The 21,311-nt window shown below is 43.5% G+C and overlaps 1 protein-coding gene across 3 annotated transcripts in view; it reads left to right on the forward strand.

The window, feature by feature from the left end:
• Positions 1–10,465, forward strand: part of MAG (myelin associated glycoprotein) — a 95,313-nt gene extending 84,848 nt beyond the window's left edge. For 2 of the 3 annotated variants that reach the window (XM_044282327.1, XM_044282326.1), the window contains exons 9-12: positions 6,328–6,424; positions 7,491–7,584; positions 9,093–9,133; positions 10,053–10,465. In XM_044282327.1, the coding sequence (XP_044138262.1) occupies positions 6,328–6,424; positions 7,491–7,584; positions 9,093–9,125 (224 nt within the window). In that variant the 3' untranslated portion in view covers positions 9,126–9,133; positions 10,053–10,465. The remainder of the gene's footprint in view (positions 1–6,327; positions 6,425–7,490; positions 7,585–9,092; positions 9,134–10,052) is intronic. The other variant, XM_044282328.1, reaches the window with a different exon arrangement.
• The last annotated feature ends 10,846 nt before the right edge of the window (positions 10,466–21,311 follow it).

Below are 21,311 nucleotides of genomic sequence, written 5' to 3' on the forward strand. Positions count from 1 at the left end.
CCTGCTGGATCCACGGTACAAAGACAATGTGCCCACCTTACTTCCTGCATTGGAGCGTGATAGGAAGATGCGCGAGTAAAAGCGCACGTTGGTAGATGCGCTACTGAGAGCATTCTCAAATGTCACAGGGGAACAAGTGGAAGCCCAAGGCCAAGGCAGAGGAGGAGCAAGAGGTCGCCAAGGCAGCTGTGTCACGGCCAGCTCCTCTGAGGGCAGGGTTAGCATGGCAGAGATGTGGAAAAGTTTTGTCAACACGCCACAGCTAACTGCACCACCACCTGATACGCAACGTGTTAGCAGGAGGAAACATTTCACTAACATGGTGGAACAGTACGTGTGCACACCCCTCCACGTACTGACTGATGGTTCGGCCCCATTCAACTTCTGGGTCTCTAAATTGTCCACGTGGCCAGAGCTAGCCTTTTATGCCTTGGAGGTGCTGGCCTGCCCGGCGGCCAGCGTTTTGTCTGAACGTGTATTCAGCACGGCAGGGGGCGTCATTACAGACAAACGCAGCCGCCTGTCTACAGCCAATGTGGACAAGCTGACGTTCATAAAAATGAACCAGGCATGGAACCCACAGGACCTGTCCATCCCTTGTGCAGATTAGACATTAACTACCTCCCCTTAACCATATATTATTGTACTCCAGGGCACTTCCTCATTCAATCCTATTTTTATTTTCATTTTACCATTATATTGCGGGACAACCCAAAGTTGAATGAACCTCTCCTCTGTCTGGGTGCCGGGGCCTAAATATATGACAATGGACTGTTCCAGTGTTGGGTGACGTGAGGCATGATTCTCTGCTATGACATGAAGACTGATTCTCTGCTGACATGAAGCCAGATTCTCTGTTACGGGACCTCTCTCCTCTGCCTGGGCCTAAATATCTGACAATGGACTGTTCCAGTGGTGGGTGACGTGAAGCATGATTCTCTGCTATGACATGCAGACTGATTCTCTGCTGACATGAAGCCAGATTCTCTGTTACGGGACCTCTCTCCTCTGCCTGGGTGCCTGGGCCTAAATATCTGACAATGGACTGTTCCAGTGTTGGGTGACGTGAAGCCTGATTCTCTGCTATGACATGAAGACTGATTCTCTGCTGACATGAAGCCAGATTCTCTGTTACGGGACCTCTCTCCTCTGCCTGGGTGCCTGGGCCTAAATATCTGACAATGGACTGTTCCAGTGGTGGGTGATGTGAAGCATGATTCTCTGCTATGACATGCAGACTGATTCTCTGCTGACATGAAGCCAGATTCTCTGTTACGGGACCTCTCTCCTCTGCCTGGGCCTAAATATCTGACAATGGACTGTTCCAGTTTTGGGTGACGTGAAGCCTGATTCTCTGCTATGACATGAAGACTGATTCTCTGCTGACATGAAGCCAGATTCTCTGTTATGGGACCTCTCTCCTCTGCCTGGGTGCCTGGGCCTAAATATATGACAATGGACTGCTACAGTGGTGGGTGACGTGAAGCCTGATTCTCTGCTATGACATGCAGACTGATTCTCTGCTGACATGAAGCCAGATTCTCTGTTATGGGACCTCTCTCCTCTGCCTGGGTGCCGGGGCCTAAATATCTGACAATGGACTGTTACAGTGGTGGGTGACGTGAAGCCTGATTCTCTGCTATGACATGAAGACTGATTCTCTGCTGATATGAAGACTGATTCTCTGTTACGGGACCTCTCTCCTCTGCCTGGGTGCCGGGGCCTAAATATATGACAATGGGCTGTTTCAGTGGTGGGTGACGTGAAGCCTGAATCTCTGCTATGACATGAAGACTGATTCTCTGCTGACATGAAGCCAGATTCTCTGTTACGGGACCTCTCTCCTCTGCCTGGGTGCCTGGGCCTAAATATCTGACAATGGACTGTTACAGTGGTGGGTGACGTGAAGCCAGATTCTCTGCTATGGGACCTCTCTCCAATTGATATTGGTTAATTTTTATTTATTTTATTTTTATTTTAATTCAGTTTCCTATCCACATTTGTTTGCAGGGGATTTACCTACATGTTGCTGCCTTTTTCAGCCCTCTAGCTCTTTCCTGGGCTGTTTTACAGCCTTTTTAGTGCCTAAAAGTTCGGGCCCCCATTGACTTCAATGGGGTTCGGGTTCGGGACGAAGTTCGGGTCGGGTTCGGATCCCGAACCCGAACATTTCCGGGAAGTTCGGCCGAACTTCTCGAACCCGAACATCCAGGTGTTTGCTCAACTCTAGTCAGGGGTGTTGCTTAAAATGCCTGAAAAATGGGGAGTCAAATATTGAAAGCATGGGGCTAAACTGCAATACCAGACACAGCCCATGGAGCAAGCCCAGGACAGGGGAGAGATTAGGAGTGATAGTAACAAGAATGGTGGTCATGGTACTCACTTGCTCTGTTGTTCCTCTGGGCTGTGCAGTGATGGGGAGGGTGCACCTGTTCTTCCCTTTGGGGCACTCTCTGATTTTGGGGTTCTTCTGCCTGATGTCGGTTGCAGTGAGGGGCAAGGCAGGGTCTCTTGGTGCTGCCTTAGATGTCTGTGCAGAGTATAATGAAGCCAGGTTAACAGCAGAACAGTTCTTTACTGAAGTATTAAGTTAAAACACATCAGTTACAGTTCTCAGCATGAAACAGACTGGCGATATTACACAAATGCACTTTTCCACAGTTCTTACAGGTGACATGGCTGCATGGGTAGCTGATAGGCCAAAGTGTTTCTTTAAATCAATCTTCCTTATGCTGCACTTCTCTAGCTGTCTTGGACATGGGCATGAAGGGCAAGACATCTCTGTTAAGCACTGCAACCACAGGGTGGACCCTAAACATCAGACTATGCTCTGCACCTTTTTTGAACAGTTTGCCGTACTCCAGAGGTATAAGTCCACAATTTCCAATGTGGGATGTGAATCTTACGCCTGTAAACAGGACACAGGCAGAATACAGACCAGGAAACCAACAGAGTACTTTATTACACATGTTATAAATAAACATGACAGTAACCGGAACAGCAAGCAGCACTACCACCGAACCAAATGCACCGGCAAGGCAGGAGGCCAAACCCAGAGGGCGGAGAGCCAGCAAGCCCCGTTCATCAAAGAGCCTCTGGTGGTGGGGATGAATTTGTCCGAGGGCTCACTGGTTGCACCTCCGGGATGGTCCGGGTACACCTGGCCGCTACCTGCAGAGAACCACGCTGGTGCAAGCACCAGCGGAACAGACAACGACAGAAGGACTGGAAACTCAGGACTGCACACAGCCTAGATGTTCTCCCTCCTTAGAACCCACCAGAACCAGGAGTAACAACAACCAAAGAACAAACAATACAAGTGTCAGTTCACGCCACTCAGAGAATGCTGCAGCCAGCACGCCCCAAACAACAACCAGCATACACGGGATAACTGTAGCCGGTACAAGATTATAGTACAAGATTATAGGCAGCCATACTCAGACCCTGTTCACACTCAAGGCCGCAGCCAGCACGCCTCACAGAACCAGCATATATGGGAAAGCCACAGGCAGTGCACAGTTCATGCAGCCAGCCTGCACAGCATCGTTGACAGGAGCCATAGAGTTATGGACGTGGAGAGCAGGGGGGCACCTGGCCTTTCTGCTGCCTGAGGCAAAAACTGAAATGGTGCCACCCCTCCCCATGCCAATTTCTTAACCTAACCCCTTCCGTTCAGCCCATAGCCCTTCGGCTACCCCCCTCTGGCCCCTACCTGGTGCTGTCTGAGGCGATCGCCTCACCTGGCCTCATTAGTGGTGCATCCTTGGTGGGGAGACACAAACACAGGCAGCTAGCAAGCAGCCCCAAGCAACGAGCATACACAGGAGTCAGCCTGCAGCCAGTACGTGAGAGAGCCTGCAACCAGCCTGCTCGGCCACAACTGTCACAGTGAACCACACTGTGACAACAGCAGCAATTCTCCAAAGAATTTAGCACTACACTTGCTCTTAAAGTTCTTTTTATGGCCTTGCCCTGGTTGGTACCTGATCAGGGGTGGCTTTAGAGTCAGCTTCTACCTTTACATTTAGTGTCTGCTCTCTATGCTGTCTCAGAGTAGACTCACTGGTTTAAACTGACTAATTCCTCCTTTTGGGGGGGGGGGGGGGGTGGGATGACAACAGCTCCATCTAGTGTCTGGTGGTGTATACTATGCCCTATTAATACCATGCGGATACAAAATACATGACAATGCTTACTTCACATTCTAGTACATTTTAACCCCTTTTTTGCAGTGTATCACTGCTCTCCAGTGGGACACTGCAATATGAGTGGGAGTTTCTGGAAAAACACAAAAACAGAGCACTTTTGTAATCCTGGACAACAACTTGCCAACTTCCAGAAACGGATCTCTAGGAGAAACAATAGTGTGCAAAAAATGCCAAAAATGTTTTTAGAGACCGCACCCCTTTGCCCTGTGGCACCGCCAGGGCTGAGTATCATGATGCAGCATCCCTGCACTATGCACAATAATTGTACATTGGGTGCTACTTTTCAGGAGGTTTGGTGCCTGGGAGATTTGCCAACTCTTTTGGGAATTGAGGAGGTCTTTTTCCAGGAGCTTTGCGGATGTCTGGGGGAGTATCCCAAATATGCCTTAATCCTATTTTAGCCTGCATTGTTTTATGCAAGGGAAATATATCTGTATTGGTACCAAGAATGAACCAGGTGGTGCCTATGCTAAACGGGGCATAGTTTGGGTAAACAAGTGTGGGTACACCTTGAAAATTTCTCAGATCTTCTGAATCGGTTTTCAGAAAAGAATGATTATGAAAATCTGGGGTCTGAAGTTTGAGGCCTGAATATTTCATCTGGTAATGGGATTGTATTATTTGGTCTGGGGTCTAAATATAAGGTCTAGTATGTGGTCTGTATTATGTGGTCTTTATTTTGGGGCTCTAGTCTGAATTATGGTCTGAGGTTTGAGTACTGGCGCCTTGCCTGGGGTCTGCATATTGGTATCTGAATAATAACGTCTGGGATTTTCAATTATAGGGTTTGTTCTGTGGTGTGAATTATGAGACCTAGTCTGGGGTCTGGAATAATTTAAGGTCAGGTTTTTATAAAAATCTGTAACTTTAACAGCAAATGGTGTTTGAGATCACTGTAGCTGGCAATCCTTTCCTTCTATACCATTCCTTTAGGATAAAACACAGGGGACATTCAGAAAAGAAGGTCTATTCTGGCAAATATCACCCTATAAAAAAACATACCCCAAATAAATCACACACCTTGGTCAAAGCCCAAATGTCCACATAAAAAATTCTAATGTTGGCAGCTCTGATATTATAACTTAGCTAATTTTTGAGAAGGGGAGATTCTAAAATGGAAAGAATCGAACTGTACAATTGTTGTGTCTTACACTGCTCCCATTTATATAGGACACATCCACTATCTAAGACATTTAAGAAGTGTATAGAAGTGTGTAATTAAAGCCCAAAATGAAGACAGACCCTAGATCAAACCCTCTAAATACAGACCCCAGACCAGACTCATTAACAAATACAGACACCAGACCAGACCCCATGTATACAGACCTCAGACCATAATCATTAAATACAGACACCAGACCTCACAACCTACACAAGACCACCTGTATACAAATTCCAGACCAGAATCATTAACAAATACAGACACCCGATCAGACCCCATAACCTAGACCAGACTACCTCTATACAGACCCCAAAGCAGAGTCATTAACAAATACAGACACCCGATCAGACCCCATAACCTAGACCAGACTACCTCTATACAGACCCCAAAGCAGAGTCATTAACAAATACAGACACCCGATCAGACCCCATAACCTAGACCAGACTACCTCTATACAGACCCCAAAGCAGAGTCATTAACAAATACAGACACCCGATCAGACCCCATAAACTAGACCAGACTACCTCTATACAGACCCCAAAGCAGAGTCATTAACAAATACAGACACCCGATCAGACCCCATAACCTAGACCAGACTACCTCTATACAGACCCCAAAGCAGAGTCATTAACAAATACAGACACCCGATCAGACCCCATAACCTAGACCAGACTACCTCTATACAGACTCCAGATCATACTCATTAAATACAGAAACAAGACAAAAGACCAGACCTCAAAACTTAGACCAGACCACCTCTACACAGACCCCAACTGAGAAAGCCTTAAATACAGATCTTTGACTAAGAAATGGATGAATATGTTTATTGGGACTATCCTGCACAAGTGTGACCCATTGCCAGTCAGATCATCTGGGTAGAGTTGAGGACAGCAGCCATATATGTTTTGGTTTTAGTATTTTGTAAATGACTCATCTATGTCTTTCTCTTCTTCGCAGACACATTAATCTGGGCCAAGATTGGTCCCGTTGGAGCTGTGGTGGTTTTTGTCATCCTTGTAGCGGTCGGCGGCTACATGATTAAAACCAGAGAAAAGTAAGGAATATTTTTTGTCTGTAAACCAGATGTTCCTAAAATATAGCACTGGTTGTATCCAAGCCTGTGGGATGAATGTACTATCTGACAGTGAACCTTACAACAAGAAATCTGAGCTACCATTGCACGTAGTTGTCAACTGTCCCGAATTTGGTGGGACTGTCCCTGATTTTTATAGACAGTCCCAGCAAATTTGCAATATTCTGTGCCAAAAATGTGTGTGGCTAACTAAAAAACCACCCATAAGTGGGTGTCCTCAGGCGGGGTAGGGGCGTTCCTAGGGGCCTGGCCTATTTGTCTTGATTGTAACAGCTGAATGGTTGGCAAGTATGTCATTGCGGAGTAGCATCCATAGTGGTGCAATAGAGCTCCACTTGGCAATATGACTGCAGGTTGTGTGGATTCAAATCGCTATTCAAGGGCCTAGCTATTAGGCGTGGACCCAGGTCCTAGTCACTGAGGGCCACAAAAATGAACACCATGGTAGTTGGGAGGCCCTGCTATTGATTTGGCATTGGAGCCCATGAGTGTCACATTATGCCATTGTCACCATCTACATCAATATCTACACCGTAACGGACTTTAACAGCTAGAAGGATGTGTCAACATTGATGTGAGTGATGAATCAAATCCATGTGGCATCGCCATGATGACAGTACACCTAAAACAAGATCATAAAGGGGAATGTTTTCTTTAGGGTCCATTCACACGTCTGTGGTGTATTGCGGATCCGCAATACACCCGGCTGGCACCCCCATAGAATTGCCTATTCTTGTCCGCAATTGCAGTGACAGCTCTTCTTTAAAGGACCTTTTACATTTTATACTCAAGAATTTTTAGAAAACAACTGACATGCTAAAGGTTTCTTCTGCTTTTATAAAATTTGGGATGTTGAAAATTTTTATTGGTGGGGTTCAGTAAGCCAAGACCTTCGTTGGCCTCTAGAATGAAGGGGCCCTGACGCCCCTCTGCCCACTGCACTGCACCTTCCACCTCATACATCTCTGCCCCTGAATTTGCATATTGTCAGCTAAAGATGTATTCATTTTCCATATTTCTGTCATAGGAAGAACGTAACAGAAAGTTCTAGCTTCATCCAAACAGAGACCTCACCGTCATACAGTGGAGACACCTCCAAGAAAAACTTAAGAAAAACAGGGGTAAGAATAAAAATGCAAATTGTTAAATAAAACATATATATATATATTTTTAAATTAACGTTTACATTTTGGGTGCAAGAATTCCCATATTTCTTCCCAACAGCTATCTTGGTGGCTTTTTTTAAAAAACTAATTCTACAGGGGTCTTTACGGCAGCTATATTGACCATAAGAACCAGTGGACTGGAGATGACTTACTTACTTCTATAGGAGAATGCTGTGGGCATGCTCTGTGACTTGTGCAGAGGTGATTTCGCAGGGAGGGGTAGTAGATAAGCTTTGAAAGCATCTATTGTGAATGGTGGCTTCTGGATTATCTATAGATAGGTTCTAATGTGCCCTTTTTATTTAAATAGAGCAATGACTAAGATAGATGTTCAGGACATGTGGATATCTTAGTGGAAGGGGTGTCTTAATTCAGGGAATGAAAACATAAGTTACGATGACAACTCTTCAGTCCTCACCAATGATATCTGAACATGTCAGAAAGCATGGAAACAGGTGACCCCCTTTGAAGGGAATATGTTCCCCAGGTTTTTTACTGATTAAAACCAGATAATGACACAGATTCTTTTTTTCAATCAAATTCTTTCTAATTCTAGATTTTTTTTATTCTACATTCTGTACTTGATTTTGGGGGCGACCATCTTGCCTGAGTTGCTGTTAACAATATTCAGAGATATACTTTACAGCAGCCATATTGACCATAAGAACCTGTGGACTGCAGACGACTTACTGACATCTACGGGAGAATATTGTGGATATGCTCATTTTTGCAGAGGTCATTGTGCAGGGAGGGGTAGTAGATACGCTGTGACATCATCTATTGTGAATGGTGGATCCTGGGTTATTTATGTCATCTGCATGTGATGATAATGAGATGACTGCTGTAAATTGATCTTTATAGAACAGGAGTTGTCAGCCTATCATGAGGCTCAGTTGTCAGAGTGAAAATATCAGTGTTTTAGGAATTTTGTTATACAGAAAGGGATGTGAAAATAAATATCACATCATCACTTAAAAGTATGTTTAACTTAAAAACCTGATAACAGGTAATGTATTACCGACCCAATCCCTTTGATTAGACTAGACTGAATTCGAAAAACAGAATTTGATGGAGGGGGTAAGCCATATAAATTGATTTGTACCTGATGACCTTGAGCTGTTTTGTTACCATTTTCTATTTATTTGCATTTTTGTTCTAAAAACTTTTTTGCAACTTAAAAAAAAAAAACATTTGTGTAAATCATGAACATTTTCCAAGTCTGATTTAAAACTAATATATGATGCAAATGGGTTGACTCATGTAGAAATGCGATGAGTCTTTAGTAGATACCAGTTGTTGGACTAAATCCCAACTTGTTGAATATTTTTGGATCTATCTGGTACTTGGATCTATCTGGTACTATTGGAGTTTTACACCATTAACTAATATCTTGAACCACCATATATAATGAACTAATATCATGAACCACCATGTAACATTCACTAATATACCTTCTTCAACAGTCAGGAGAGATCTGTGCGGTGGAGGTAAAATGATCCAAAAGGTATGTGGCTTGCCTTATATGTTCTATGTGGTGTTGACGACGATGAGCTATAGACTTTTTGTGCAGGGAAGAAATGATCAGAAATGGAAATAGACAATAGAATTTACAAACTGGGATGTAGAGGATATGGGTCCTACCTCCTGATGGTAGTTGAAGCCATCAAACCATCTATCCAGGATGGTCCAACCATTGGTGGTCTTCACCAAGACATTTCTTGCAGACGAGCAGGGACTTTTGACCCAATCATTCAAACCATGCTTAGCAGTAGTTCTGTTTTTTGAAGGACTGTTCAGTTTTAAATGCTAAGATGATCTGATCTCCATAGCCACGAGAATTAGTGATCAATGTTTTGGTAATAAATATTTTTGGCCAGAATACTCCTTAAAAAATTAATTGTCTGATTATTACACTTATTTTGGACTACTTACATTTCATTTTTCTTCATTTATGTATTAATCCTCTTGGCTGTGGCTTCAGTTCAAAAACCTAAGGATTAGTAGGGAGTTAAAACCAAACATATATATTTTGTGGTGTATTTCATTGTTTTATAATTATTTTAACTTTTTAAGTTCCACTTCTGATTGATTCTCCACTTATCAATGACTGGCAGCAGCTTCTCTCTCTAAATCAAAATTGTGTTGATGTCCTGTAAAAATAATCTTCCTCACGTGGATAGGGTGATGTGGATAATGTATAAGGTGTGTGTCTGACACTATAGGAGGCCCCTTGATCCATATCCTCTAGTACAATTGTTGAGTATTTATAGTACAACTGGAATACCCCAGTTAAAAATAACTCTCCCCCATTGTGTCAAGTTCCTGATGGTCCAGTGCCTGTGCCACCATCTATTTTCTCTACTTTCCATTATGTCTACGTCTTCATTTCCACTCAAATCTTTTTTTTGTTTTTTTGTTCATAGAACCAATTGCTCAGTTTTTCGGAAAGATTCCTGTTAAGTAAGAGGCAGCAAACACCAACTGTGGACTCTGAATATGCAAATATTGACTTTACAAAGAAGAGTGCAATGGACATCTACACCAACCCCGAGGAGCTTACCGATTACGCCGAAATCCGGGTGAAATGACGGCCACTTATCTAACAGCACAAACACAACTGGTCCCCGTCTGGCCACCATCTTACAAAAACCCAAGTCCGCAAAAAAAAAATAATAACCCAAACTTCCCTGGAGCAGTATAATTTAAAGCGTATTTATGGTTATAATTATTTTTGCTATAAAGAGGCAGGTTGTCTGGTCCCCTTTGGGTAGAGAACCATGGACCACTTCATGGTTCCTCCTCTTTTCCCAAATCTCCTGCTACACATGCGCTAATACTAGAGGGTGGAAAAAGAGAGGTAAACCATTCCATATGGAATAGAGGAGCAACCTTAGCCCCAACCCTTTGGACCAACCACCACTTTTTGAGGAGGGGTGCTAACACCAAATGGTTTTTTTAGTGTTAGAATTCCTCATATATGATTGCTACACCACTTTGTAAGGGCTGAATTAGGGATGGCGACTCTGTACTGTAGCAATAACTCTGAAAATATCATATCCCCTTCCCATGTGTGTTGATTGTTTGGCTGGATAGACTTCTCAGATGGATCGGCTCCAGGCAATGGTGCCAGTTGTGTCAGAAGGAGTGGGTGAGCATCAAGCTGTCTTCTTATGTTTTATGGTTTCATCGCCCTACCCACAAACCTTTGTGCTGTTAGTCATGGAAAGCAAAGCTGACGCGTTCCCGTGTGTCTATGTCGCATTTACTTGCTGGATCAGATAAACCTGATGAGTCCTAAACTCTGGAAATTATTATTTGTGGCGCAGTCCATCAATCGTCCGCTCAGAAGGTTGAGGCGGACTCGCTACGCGTGTAACGAGCAATCTATGCCAGAGTTTTCTACTAGATCTAGAACATTTTCATATCCCGTCCCGATGTTTCGGTCTAACCGTATAGGGAGAGCTGTTTTCTTGCCTACTCCTATTTATATTAAACTTTGCTTCCTAATTTATCAAGAAATGTCCAATCCCTGGACCCCCATTTAATAGTAAAATGCTGTAAATACCATTCCCTGCTCAAAGGAGGAACTTTATTTTCCAATTACTAAAACTCTAATAATTTCTGTGCTTTAAAGTGGTTAAGTAAAAAATTCTAATTATTGTAAAATCCGTATTATCTACAGGAATTTGTCAAAATGATCTTTATTACTTGTCCAATCAACATTGAAAGTTTCTCTTTACATAAAATGACCATGATAAGTAACACAAGGTCCATAAGCCTTCATTAAAGGGTCCAAATTTATACAAATGTTACTGTGTCAAACATTTTAGAGCTCCTATTGCAAATACAATTTCAAATTTAGTAATTTTTTTTTGTCTTCTGCACTTTTTTTAAAATTAAACTGCAGTACCCTTTTCTACCACTATGCTAGGAGCAGCTGTGTTCCATAGATATCAATGAAACAGCGGCACTCCACCTTGTGATCTAATGCTTGCTAAACATAGATTTTTGAGGTACAAGAGAATTGTAAAACCCTGTATCTCAATCAGCAATGAGAGAGAGAGAGAGAGATGTGTTGCAGACACCCAAGCTATACCTCATGACTAGTATACCATATAACTGATAAAAGTATAAGGTCTACAGGAATAAGATTAAAATAACAAAAAAAAAACAATACACTAGGTTGGGCGGTGCTTGACTCAAGGGTTTAAGGAACGCACGCAAAAAAATAAATCCATGTGTCATGCACTGACCCCTTATTCTAGCCCTAATCTGATTATCAATTTTCTCTGGATTGTTTCTTTAAAGAGCTGCTTTCAGTAGAATCAACCCTATTAAACTAGGTGTACTTTCTGCAGGACTGATCCTGCTGATTACAATGATACCTGTCTTGTAAAAATTGGTTGTGTCGTTCCCGAGAAAAAATACTTTTATTACTCATACAAATGAGAGCTTCAGTGTACTGAAGGGCGGAGCCTAGCTACTAAGTGAAATTCAACTCCTCTGCGCTGGCCACACCCCTCAGTGCACTGTAGCCCTAATTGCGATAGAGAATAAAAGTATTTTTTTCTCGGGAATGCCACAACCGATTTTCACAAGACAGGTATTGTTTTAATCAGCAGGATCGACCCTACCAGGTAGTATACCTTGTTTAACAAGATTAATCCTGCTGCTATCTGCCCTTTAACTTCTTACTGATAAACACTCTGACATTACACAGATCCTGGAGATTAGTTTGGGTATGGAAATACCAATCACCTGTAGTTTAAATCTTGGGAGCAGGGGCATGGCTATAGGGGGTGCAGCGGTAGCAGTCTCTACCGGGCCCAGAATCCTGAGGGTAGGTCAAGAATTTGGCATGGGGGCCTTTCAATTTTTGAACCAGGCAGCAGGAAGGCTCTCTGCTCCCCTGCCCCTTAAGGGAGGGGGGGCTTAAGCTGAACTCTTGCACCAGGGCCCATGAGCCTTTAGCTAGGCCTCTGCTTGGGAGGATGGTCTATGGTGTTCTTCACCTCGCCTGCTTCAGAACAATCTATGCCATGTCACAACCAACTACAGGTGGCTCCCCCTTTAATAGACAGGGTCCTGAGGAGGACCCCTCAATAATGTCCAATTACCTTGAAAGAACATACGGACAGATGGTGTCCTGAGTGTACCGCATTGTGAAGAAGCTGGCAGATCCTCCTGCTCTCCCTACTGCAGTCCATGTCAACTCTCACATCCTCTTACTGTGATCTCTCCCATGCGTGCTGACATTGGGTCTCCTAAGGTCTCTACTTCCTGGTTCCTGTTAACACATGATGACATCTCAGCCAACCAGTCAACTGGCTGCAATGTTGACCCACCTGAGACAGTGATTAACTTAGCGATCATTTCCTGTGTGTCGAGAGGAACCAGGAAGTAGAGATTTGGGAAGCATTAGAATTAGAGCGGCAGGGAACTGATGAGGTGAGCATCACTTTTTTAAAAAAAATTATGGAATGTGATTAATTCTATAGACAACACCTTTAAGAAGACACAAGTATTATAAATAACAGGTGGAAGCTGGGGAGGGGAATTGCAGATTTTACATCGGGGCCCTGAGCTGTCCTTGATATACTGCACCCAGAATAGAGAATCAGGGAGTCGGGAGACATCAGAAGCGGAAAGGATGCCGGGATAGCAGAAGGATCCGTCACTTTACCTGAAATGCGAGACTTGGAAAGTTATTCTGTATGGCAAATGTACTATTTTTGAGATCATCTTCCCAAAGGTAAATGCTGTCTAAAACAGAATCTTCACTGAATGTTTGGTTTTGATATTATGTGGCTTCAGAGACTTATATTTTCTGCTGAGTAATTTCTTAGCATGTCTATAAAGGGCTGAGAGCATGTGATACAGAGCTCCAAATAACCTGTTATGACTTCCTGCTGCCACAACTAGAGGGAGCTCAGCAACTTACTACATTTATTGAATTCCATAATAACACAGTATACAGTAAGCTCCTGAGCTCCCTCTAGTGGTGGCTTCAGGCAGACAGAATTGTATCATTTAGTTCTGTGTCTATGCAGGAGATGTCGACCTCTGTATTAGAAAACACCAAGTCCTGACCACTATAAAGATCTCACAAAAAGCACAAAATTATATTAAAAGATTTTAAAAAAATAATCAGTTTAAGGCTCTGCTGGCCACAGACAATACTATTCCCACCACTGCTGACTGGATCAAGCTTTTATGAAAAGACGACATGACTGTGATGTATTTTTATCACTTTAGGTTCCGTTATGTAGATTCTTCATGTGACAGGATTCTGATTTCATATTGTGCCTACAATGTAACACTGCAAACACTTTTTACCTATGCTGCACTCATCCCGAATTACATGTTTTTTGGTCCAATCCATTCAGAGCTGCATTCACAATTCTGCTTGTGTCCATGGCCAAACCCCTTGGTGTAAGAAACACACCCCTTATAGCAAAGCTAAAGTTCTATAATTTCTTCAGCCATGCTGCACACAAACTATGTGCCAGCAGTTGTCAGCAGTGAGATGACATTGTGTCTAATAGCTGAATTCTGAATGCAGCTCTGGTGGTGACTGGAATATAGGACATGATCTATCTACCTTGGCAAATAATCTCTTTTGTGTGCCACCATCGAACATACAGATCAGATGCGGAATATACGGCTTGTGTCTGTACACAGTAATCAGTTCCATAGTCCCATTCCCCACCCTACAGGGTCTGTAACCTATTGCTTGATGTATATTCCTGTAAACTACATAACATAAATATTATTGTTATATAGATGTTCATACAATATAATAAAAATGTACATAATATGAAAGCAAGAGTTCATGTCCGTGACCCTAGTGCAAACAAATAAAAGTTTCAGAAACTGGTGTATTTGTGGCACTTATTTAACATAAGAAAAACTCATAATAATAATTATATTCTTGTACATAGGGGGCAGTATTATCGTAGTTATATTCTTGTACATAGGAGGCAGTATTATAGTAGTTATATTCTTGTATATTGGAGCAGTATTATAGTAGTTATATTCTTGTACATAGGAGCAGTATTATAGTAGTTATATTCTTGTACATAGGAGCAGTATTATAGTAGTTATATTTTTGTACATAGGAGCAGTATTATAGTAGTTATATTCTTGTACATAGGAGGCAGTATTATAGTAGTTATATTCTTGTACATTGGAGCAGTATTATAGTAGATATATTCTTGTACATAGGAGTAGTATTATAGTAGGCATATTCTTCTTGTCACGCTGGACAGGATACAAGATACACAGAAGACCACCAAACAAGTGTCTCGGCAAGAAGCTGGGGATAAAGGTCACCTCCTGACAAATCCCTACCAGCTCTCCCTAGACTTCTATGCCCACGTTCAGACCCTAAAGGTGAGAATAAACGTGTCCCCGTGCCCAGGGCCGTCTTTAACAAGGGGCAAAAGGGGCAGCTGCCCCGGGCCCAGTTGCTCTTGGGGGGCCCAAGGCAGCTGCCTCTTGAGCCCTGCTAGCCACTGCCCCGGGTGTCAGGCTGTCAGCTACACAGGGGGTGCTGCCATGCCTGCCGGCACTCCAGGCAGCATACTGTGAGAGCTGTGATTCTCTAGGACCTTAGATGACATCATCACCATGTGACCAGTAACCTAGCAATATTACTGGTCACATGGCTATGAGGTCATCAAGGTCCTACCAGGAGTGTTGCTGTAGAAGTTTTCCTTAACTGTGGAGCTTTTTTTGTGAAGATTACATCAGAAAAAGGTGACAGGTGCTGTTATGCTAATATACTGTAAACTACTGTATAGTGGGGAGCTGTATAGTGTGGGGGCCTGTATAGTGTGGAGTGCTATACTTCTGTACTGTATAGTGTGTGGGGCTGTATACTGTGGGTGCTGTATATTGTGAAGTGCTATACTGCTGTACTGTATAGTGTTGGGGGCTGTATACTGTGGGTGCTGTATATTGTGGAGTGCTATACTGCTGTACTGTATAGTGTTGGGGGCTGTATACTGTGGGTGCTGTATATTGTGGAGTGCTATACTGCTGTACTGTATACTGTGGGGGGCCGTATAGTGTGGGGGGCTGTATACTGTGGGTGCTGTATATTGTGAAGTGCTATACTGCTGTACTGTATAGTGTGGGGGGCTGTATAGTGTGGGGGGGCTGTATCGTGTATAGTTTGGGGTGCTGTATACGGTGAGATGCTATACTGCTCTACTATATACTGTGGGGTACTGTATAGTATGGGGTGCTATATTGCATACTGTGTGGTGCTGTATACTATAGGGTGCTATACTGCATACTGTGGGTTGCTGTATACTATAGGGTGCTATACTGCATACTGTGGGGTGCTGGGGTGCACTGTAACACCAGCGTGAGCCGAGCCCCGGTCTCCTTCCTGCAGAGTGGTGCCCACTTCCAGCCTGAGCCCAGCTGCCCAGAGCACTGATCCTGAGCCGCTGGAATCTTCAGAACTGCAAGTATTTACAGTCATTCACTGTACTCTATCAGATATGTGGATTTTTTGTGTGTGTGTTGTGGTGGAGGGCTTGATTGCCTGCTAAGGTGTGGGAAGGCGGGATCCAGGGGGCCCAAGTAAATTTTTGCCCAGGGTCCAATCAATATTAAAGATGGCCCTGCCCGTGCCTAGGCTGAAGATTCCCTAAAATCCCTAAGATGGTGAAAGGAGGGAAAGAGGCAGCCTGCTCCCTCAGGACCTGGAGGGGGCAAGCGTCTCTCTAACAGCCTAGACAGAAAACCACACGAAAAACAAAACCAACTTATCTTGTTACTGAGCAGGAACAGCAAATCCTTCCTTCATTCCACTGAGCAAGACAGAAGCTATAACCAGCACAGGACACTGGGAGTGGGCGCAATTTAAACTCATACCAATGACCCCAACCAGTGCACCTGAAGGGAGGCGGATATAGCTCAACTCCAAAACAAAAAAAAAAGGCTACACACGTGCTGCTAACCTGGCAGACCTCCGCACATAACCTGAATAGGGCATGCCACTTATACATAGGAGCAGTATTATAGTAGTTATATTCTTGTACATAGGAGCAGTATTATAGTAGTTATATTCTTGTACATACGGTAGGAGCAGTATTATAGTAGTTATATTCTTGTACATAGGAGCAGTATTATAGTAGTTATATTCTTGTACATAGGAACAGTATTATAGTAGTTGTATTCTTGTACATAGGAGGCAGTATTATATTAGTTATATTCTTGTACATATCAACAGTATTATAGTAGTTATATTCTTATACATAGGAGTAGTATTATTGTAGTTATATACTTGTATATTGGAGCAGTATTATAGTAGTTATATTCTTGTACATAGAAGGCAGTATTATAGTAGGTATATTCTTATACATAGGAGGCAGTATTATAGTAGTTATATTCTTCTACATAGGAGCAGTATTATAGTAGTTATATTCTTCTACATAGGAGCAGTATTATAGTAGTTCTATTATTCTACATAGGAGCAGTATTATAGTAGTTATATTCTTGTACATAGGAGCAGTATTATAGTAGTTATACTCGTGGATATAGGAGCAGTATTATAGTAGTTATATTCTTGTACATAGGAGCAGTATTATAGTAGTTATATTCTTGTACATAGGATCAGTATTATAGTAGTTATATTCTTGTATATAGGAGCAGTATTATAGTAGTTATATTCTTGTACATAGGAGCAGTATTATTGTAGTTATATTCTTGTACATAGGAGGCAGTATTATATTAGTTATATTCTTGTACATATCAACAGTATTATAGTAGTTATATTCTTATACATAGGAGGCAGTATTATAGTAGTTATATACTTGTATATTGGAGCAGTATTATAGTAGTTATATTCTTTTACATAGGAGGCAGTATTATAGTAGGTATATTCTTCTACATAGGAGCAGTATTATAGTAGTTCTATTCTTCTACATAGGAGCAGTATTATAGTAGTTATATTCTTGTACATAGGAGCAGTATTATAGTAGTTATATTCTTAACCAAATTTTTTTTTTTTCAAAGAGTAAGGCATATCAATCGATCACAAACCATCGTAGCATCACTGGTAAGGCATAGTCACAAATCGGCCCTGGACGTGACCACAAATGCATGTCAGTGCAACACATGTTGTACAAAATGATACATCAAATGTGACAGACAATAAAAATCAAATATAACACAAATAAGAGGAAAAGAGAGGGAAAGGAAGGGGGGGGGGGGTAGGGGAGTTTTCCCCAACTCCGTCAGGGGAACTTCCTATATGTCTTCCAGGATGACCAGATTTTCAGAAAGCGGGAACGCGTGCAAGATTCCCAGTGGGCCAGCTCTTCAAACCTGTAGATCTGATCCACCTCATCCCTCCACATCGAAACAGTGGGAGGTTCAGTATCCTTCCAAAGCAGCGGGATGAGCAGTCTCGCCGCCGTGATGAGCATAGTAGGAAGATCAGATCTACAGGGGGACAGCGAGTCATTAGGGCACCAAAGCAGAATCAGTTTAGGATCCAGCTTAACCTGCTTAGCATACACCTCATTTATCAGAGCTTCTATACTGGTCCAGAAAGCTCTAATCTTTTCACAGTGCCACCAAATGTGTGACAGAGAGCCTACGTCTTGTTTACACCTCCAGCACTCACTTGGGAAATCTGCATTAAGCCTATGCAAGAACTCCAGGGACTTGTACCATCTCGTAAGCAGCTTATACGGGTTTTCTTGTACCTTAATACAGCGGCTAAAGCCGTGAGAGTGTGCAAGGACAAAAGCCCTTTCCGGGTCTGTAAGGTGGATGGACAATTCCCTTTCCCATGAAGAAAGGAAATGTAGCTCAGGAGGAGAGGCTGAGAGTAACTCCTTATATATGGTAGACAGCGGTTTAGGGATCCTACGGGCATCTGACAGTCTCTTAGACAGCCAAGAGGGGGTTCCAGAGGTGGTGGGGGGTGGTAGCTTAATCATCTTAATCTCCTTCTGCAGGGGAAAACTCTGTAGGAAGGAAGCTTTTTTGACTTTAGGGTCATTCAAGATTGTGGACCAATCCAGGGACCCATCCGGGGACCTAATCTCACTTAAAGGGGTCTCGGCCAAAAGAGGCCAGATACCTGAGGGCTTCTCGGCTTCAGGATGGACATAAAACTGTAAAGAGGAAAGCGGAGTACCCGGTATGGGAAACTCAAGCGTTCTATCCTTAAACCGCTTGGCCCACTCAACAAACATACCCTTCCATAGGAGTGGCAAAGAGGAACTACCCGGAGAACAAGGGGACAACCCTCAGAGAATCCGCTTCATTCTAGTGGAGAGCAGGGAGCGCTCAAGACACACATATGGAGCACTATAAGTGCTATTGAGGAGGGATAGACCTCTAAATAGTTGAAAGGCCACATAGTAGGAACGTATGTCGGGCAAACCAAAGCCACCAAACCTCCTCTCTCTGGTCAGCACCGAATAAGCAATTCTGGAGGGTTTACTTCCCCACAAAAAGAGGGAGAAAACTCTGCGGATGTCTACAAAAAATGAGTGCGGCAGCCAGATAGGCAACACCTGCAGAAGGTACAAAAATTTAGGAGCTATAAAGGTCTTGAGGTAGTTCCTCTTGCCACACCAGGAAATAAACGGCAGTTTAATAGAGTGCAGCTGCTTCCTAACTGAGGACAATAAGGGGGCATAATTCAGAGCAAATAAGTCCTTCGCCTGAGCCGGGACGTGCACACCCAAAAATACTATGTCTTTTGTAGCCCAGTGAAAGGGGGTAGTATTCTGAAGGGCCTCTTTAACCGATTCTGGACAAGTAACGTTTAGGGCCATTGATTTGCCATAGTTAATTTTAAAGTTTGACACATAGCCAAACTCCTCAAAAAGAGACAAAAGCCTAGGGAAGGATGTTTCGGGATTGGAGGTCATGATAAGTAGATCATCTGCAAATGCGGCTGTCAAGTGGGTCCGAGAATCAATGGTCAAGCCCCTAACCGCAGGATCCTGCCGGATCTTACACAGCAGAGTCTCCATCACTATGACGAATAAGATGGGGAGAGGACACCCCTGCCTCGTCCCATTGGATATGGAAAAGGAGGGAGAGAGTGTACCATTTATTTTGAGTTTGGCAGACGGGGCTGAGTACAGAGTGAAGATCGCAGATATAAACGAATCTGGGAAACCAAACCTCGACAGGGCCCGTGACATATAATGCCAACCGACCCTGTCGAAGGCCTTCTCCGTGTCCGTGCTCAGCAAAGCCAGAGGCGTAGAGGAGCTTCTAGCCCAATCCATAAGATGGAGCAAACGTATCGTGTTTTCACAGCCCTGTCTGCCACGCACAAACCCCACTTGCTCGCTATCAATAAGATCCGGCAGGATCAGCTGTATTCGCTGCGCCAGTATCTTGGCCCACCACTTGACATCCGCATTTAGCAGTGAAATCGGGCGATAACTGCCACAGTGGAGGGGGTCTTTGTTTTCTTTATGGATTATAGTTATGTGGGCCTCTAATGTTTGGGGGGGGTAGAGAGCCTCCAGACAGGTGGAAATTACAGAGTGCCTGAAAATGAGGAGTCAAAACGTCTTTGAAGGTCTTGTAATACGATATAGGGAGTCCATCCGGGCCAGGACTCTTACCTGATGGAATGGAGGAAAGGACCTTGCCAATTTCCTCTCTTGATACAGGGGCGACTAGTTGGGAAGCTTGTAGGGGACTAACAGAGGGCAGCTTCAGAGTGGACAGGAACTCATCTGTGGCTTGCTCAATAGAGGCTGAACCAGGACGGTCTGGAGTGGGGAGGTTATATAGATCCGCATAAAAAGCACTAAACACTTTTGCTATATCGTGAGTTGACTTGTGCTTATTGCCTTTCGCATCTAGAATAGCAGGAATGAATGAATCCATGTGGCGTTGCTTAGCCATGGCATACATCAGTTTATTCCCTTTGTTCCCATGAGCATAAGCTTTAAACCTGGAGCGGAATATAAGTTTCGCTGATTTGGCGTTGAGCAAGTTTTTCAGTCCCGTCCTGGCCTCCGCCAATTCAGCAGCCACAACCTGAGCCTGGGTTTGCTTATGAGTCAGTTCAAGACTCGCTATGCGGGACAGCAGGTCATCTACAGCCTTGGAGCGCAACTTTTTAACATGCGAGCCCAGGGAAATTAATTCTCCTCTAACCACCGCCTTATGAGACTCCCACAAGATGGAGGGGGAGGGAGGAGGGTCGCCTACTGCATTAAGAGAGAAGAATTCAGACATAATCCGGGAGATTCTAGCTGCATTGGCAGGGTCGGAAATCAATGTGTCATTAAGACGCCATATTTTCTCACGTTTAGGAAGAGCTGTCATAGACACTCGGAGAAATACTGGGGCGTGATCAGAAAGCGTAATGTTCCCAATCCTCGTGTCTACCACCTGGGAAATATGGGGGGAGGATAAAAACAAGTAGTCCAACCTATGGAAGGATTTTTTAGCATTTGAATAAAACGTATAATCCCTACCAGAGGGATGCATAGTGCGCCACACATCAATAACCCGCAACTTCTTCAGCGCAGTCTTCAGACGTCGCAGAAGTTTGTGGGACAACTCAGACCTCTGGGAGGACGAGTCAAGGCTTGGCTCCATAGTCACATTAAAGTCACCTCCTAGTATAAGCATGCCCTCAGTAAAAGCCTGTAATTGCTCAAGAGTCCGGACGAGCCAGG

Source organism: Bufo gargarizans, chromosome 2, assembly GCF_014858855.1.
Source record: "Bufo gargarizans isolate SCDJY-AF-19 chromosome 2, ASM1485885v1, whole genome shotgun sequence".
Lineage (NCBI taxonomy): Eukaryota > Metazoa > Chordata > Amphibia > Anura > Bufonidae > Bufo > Bufo gargarizans.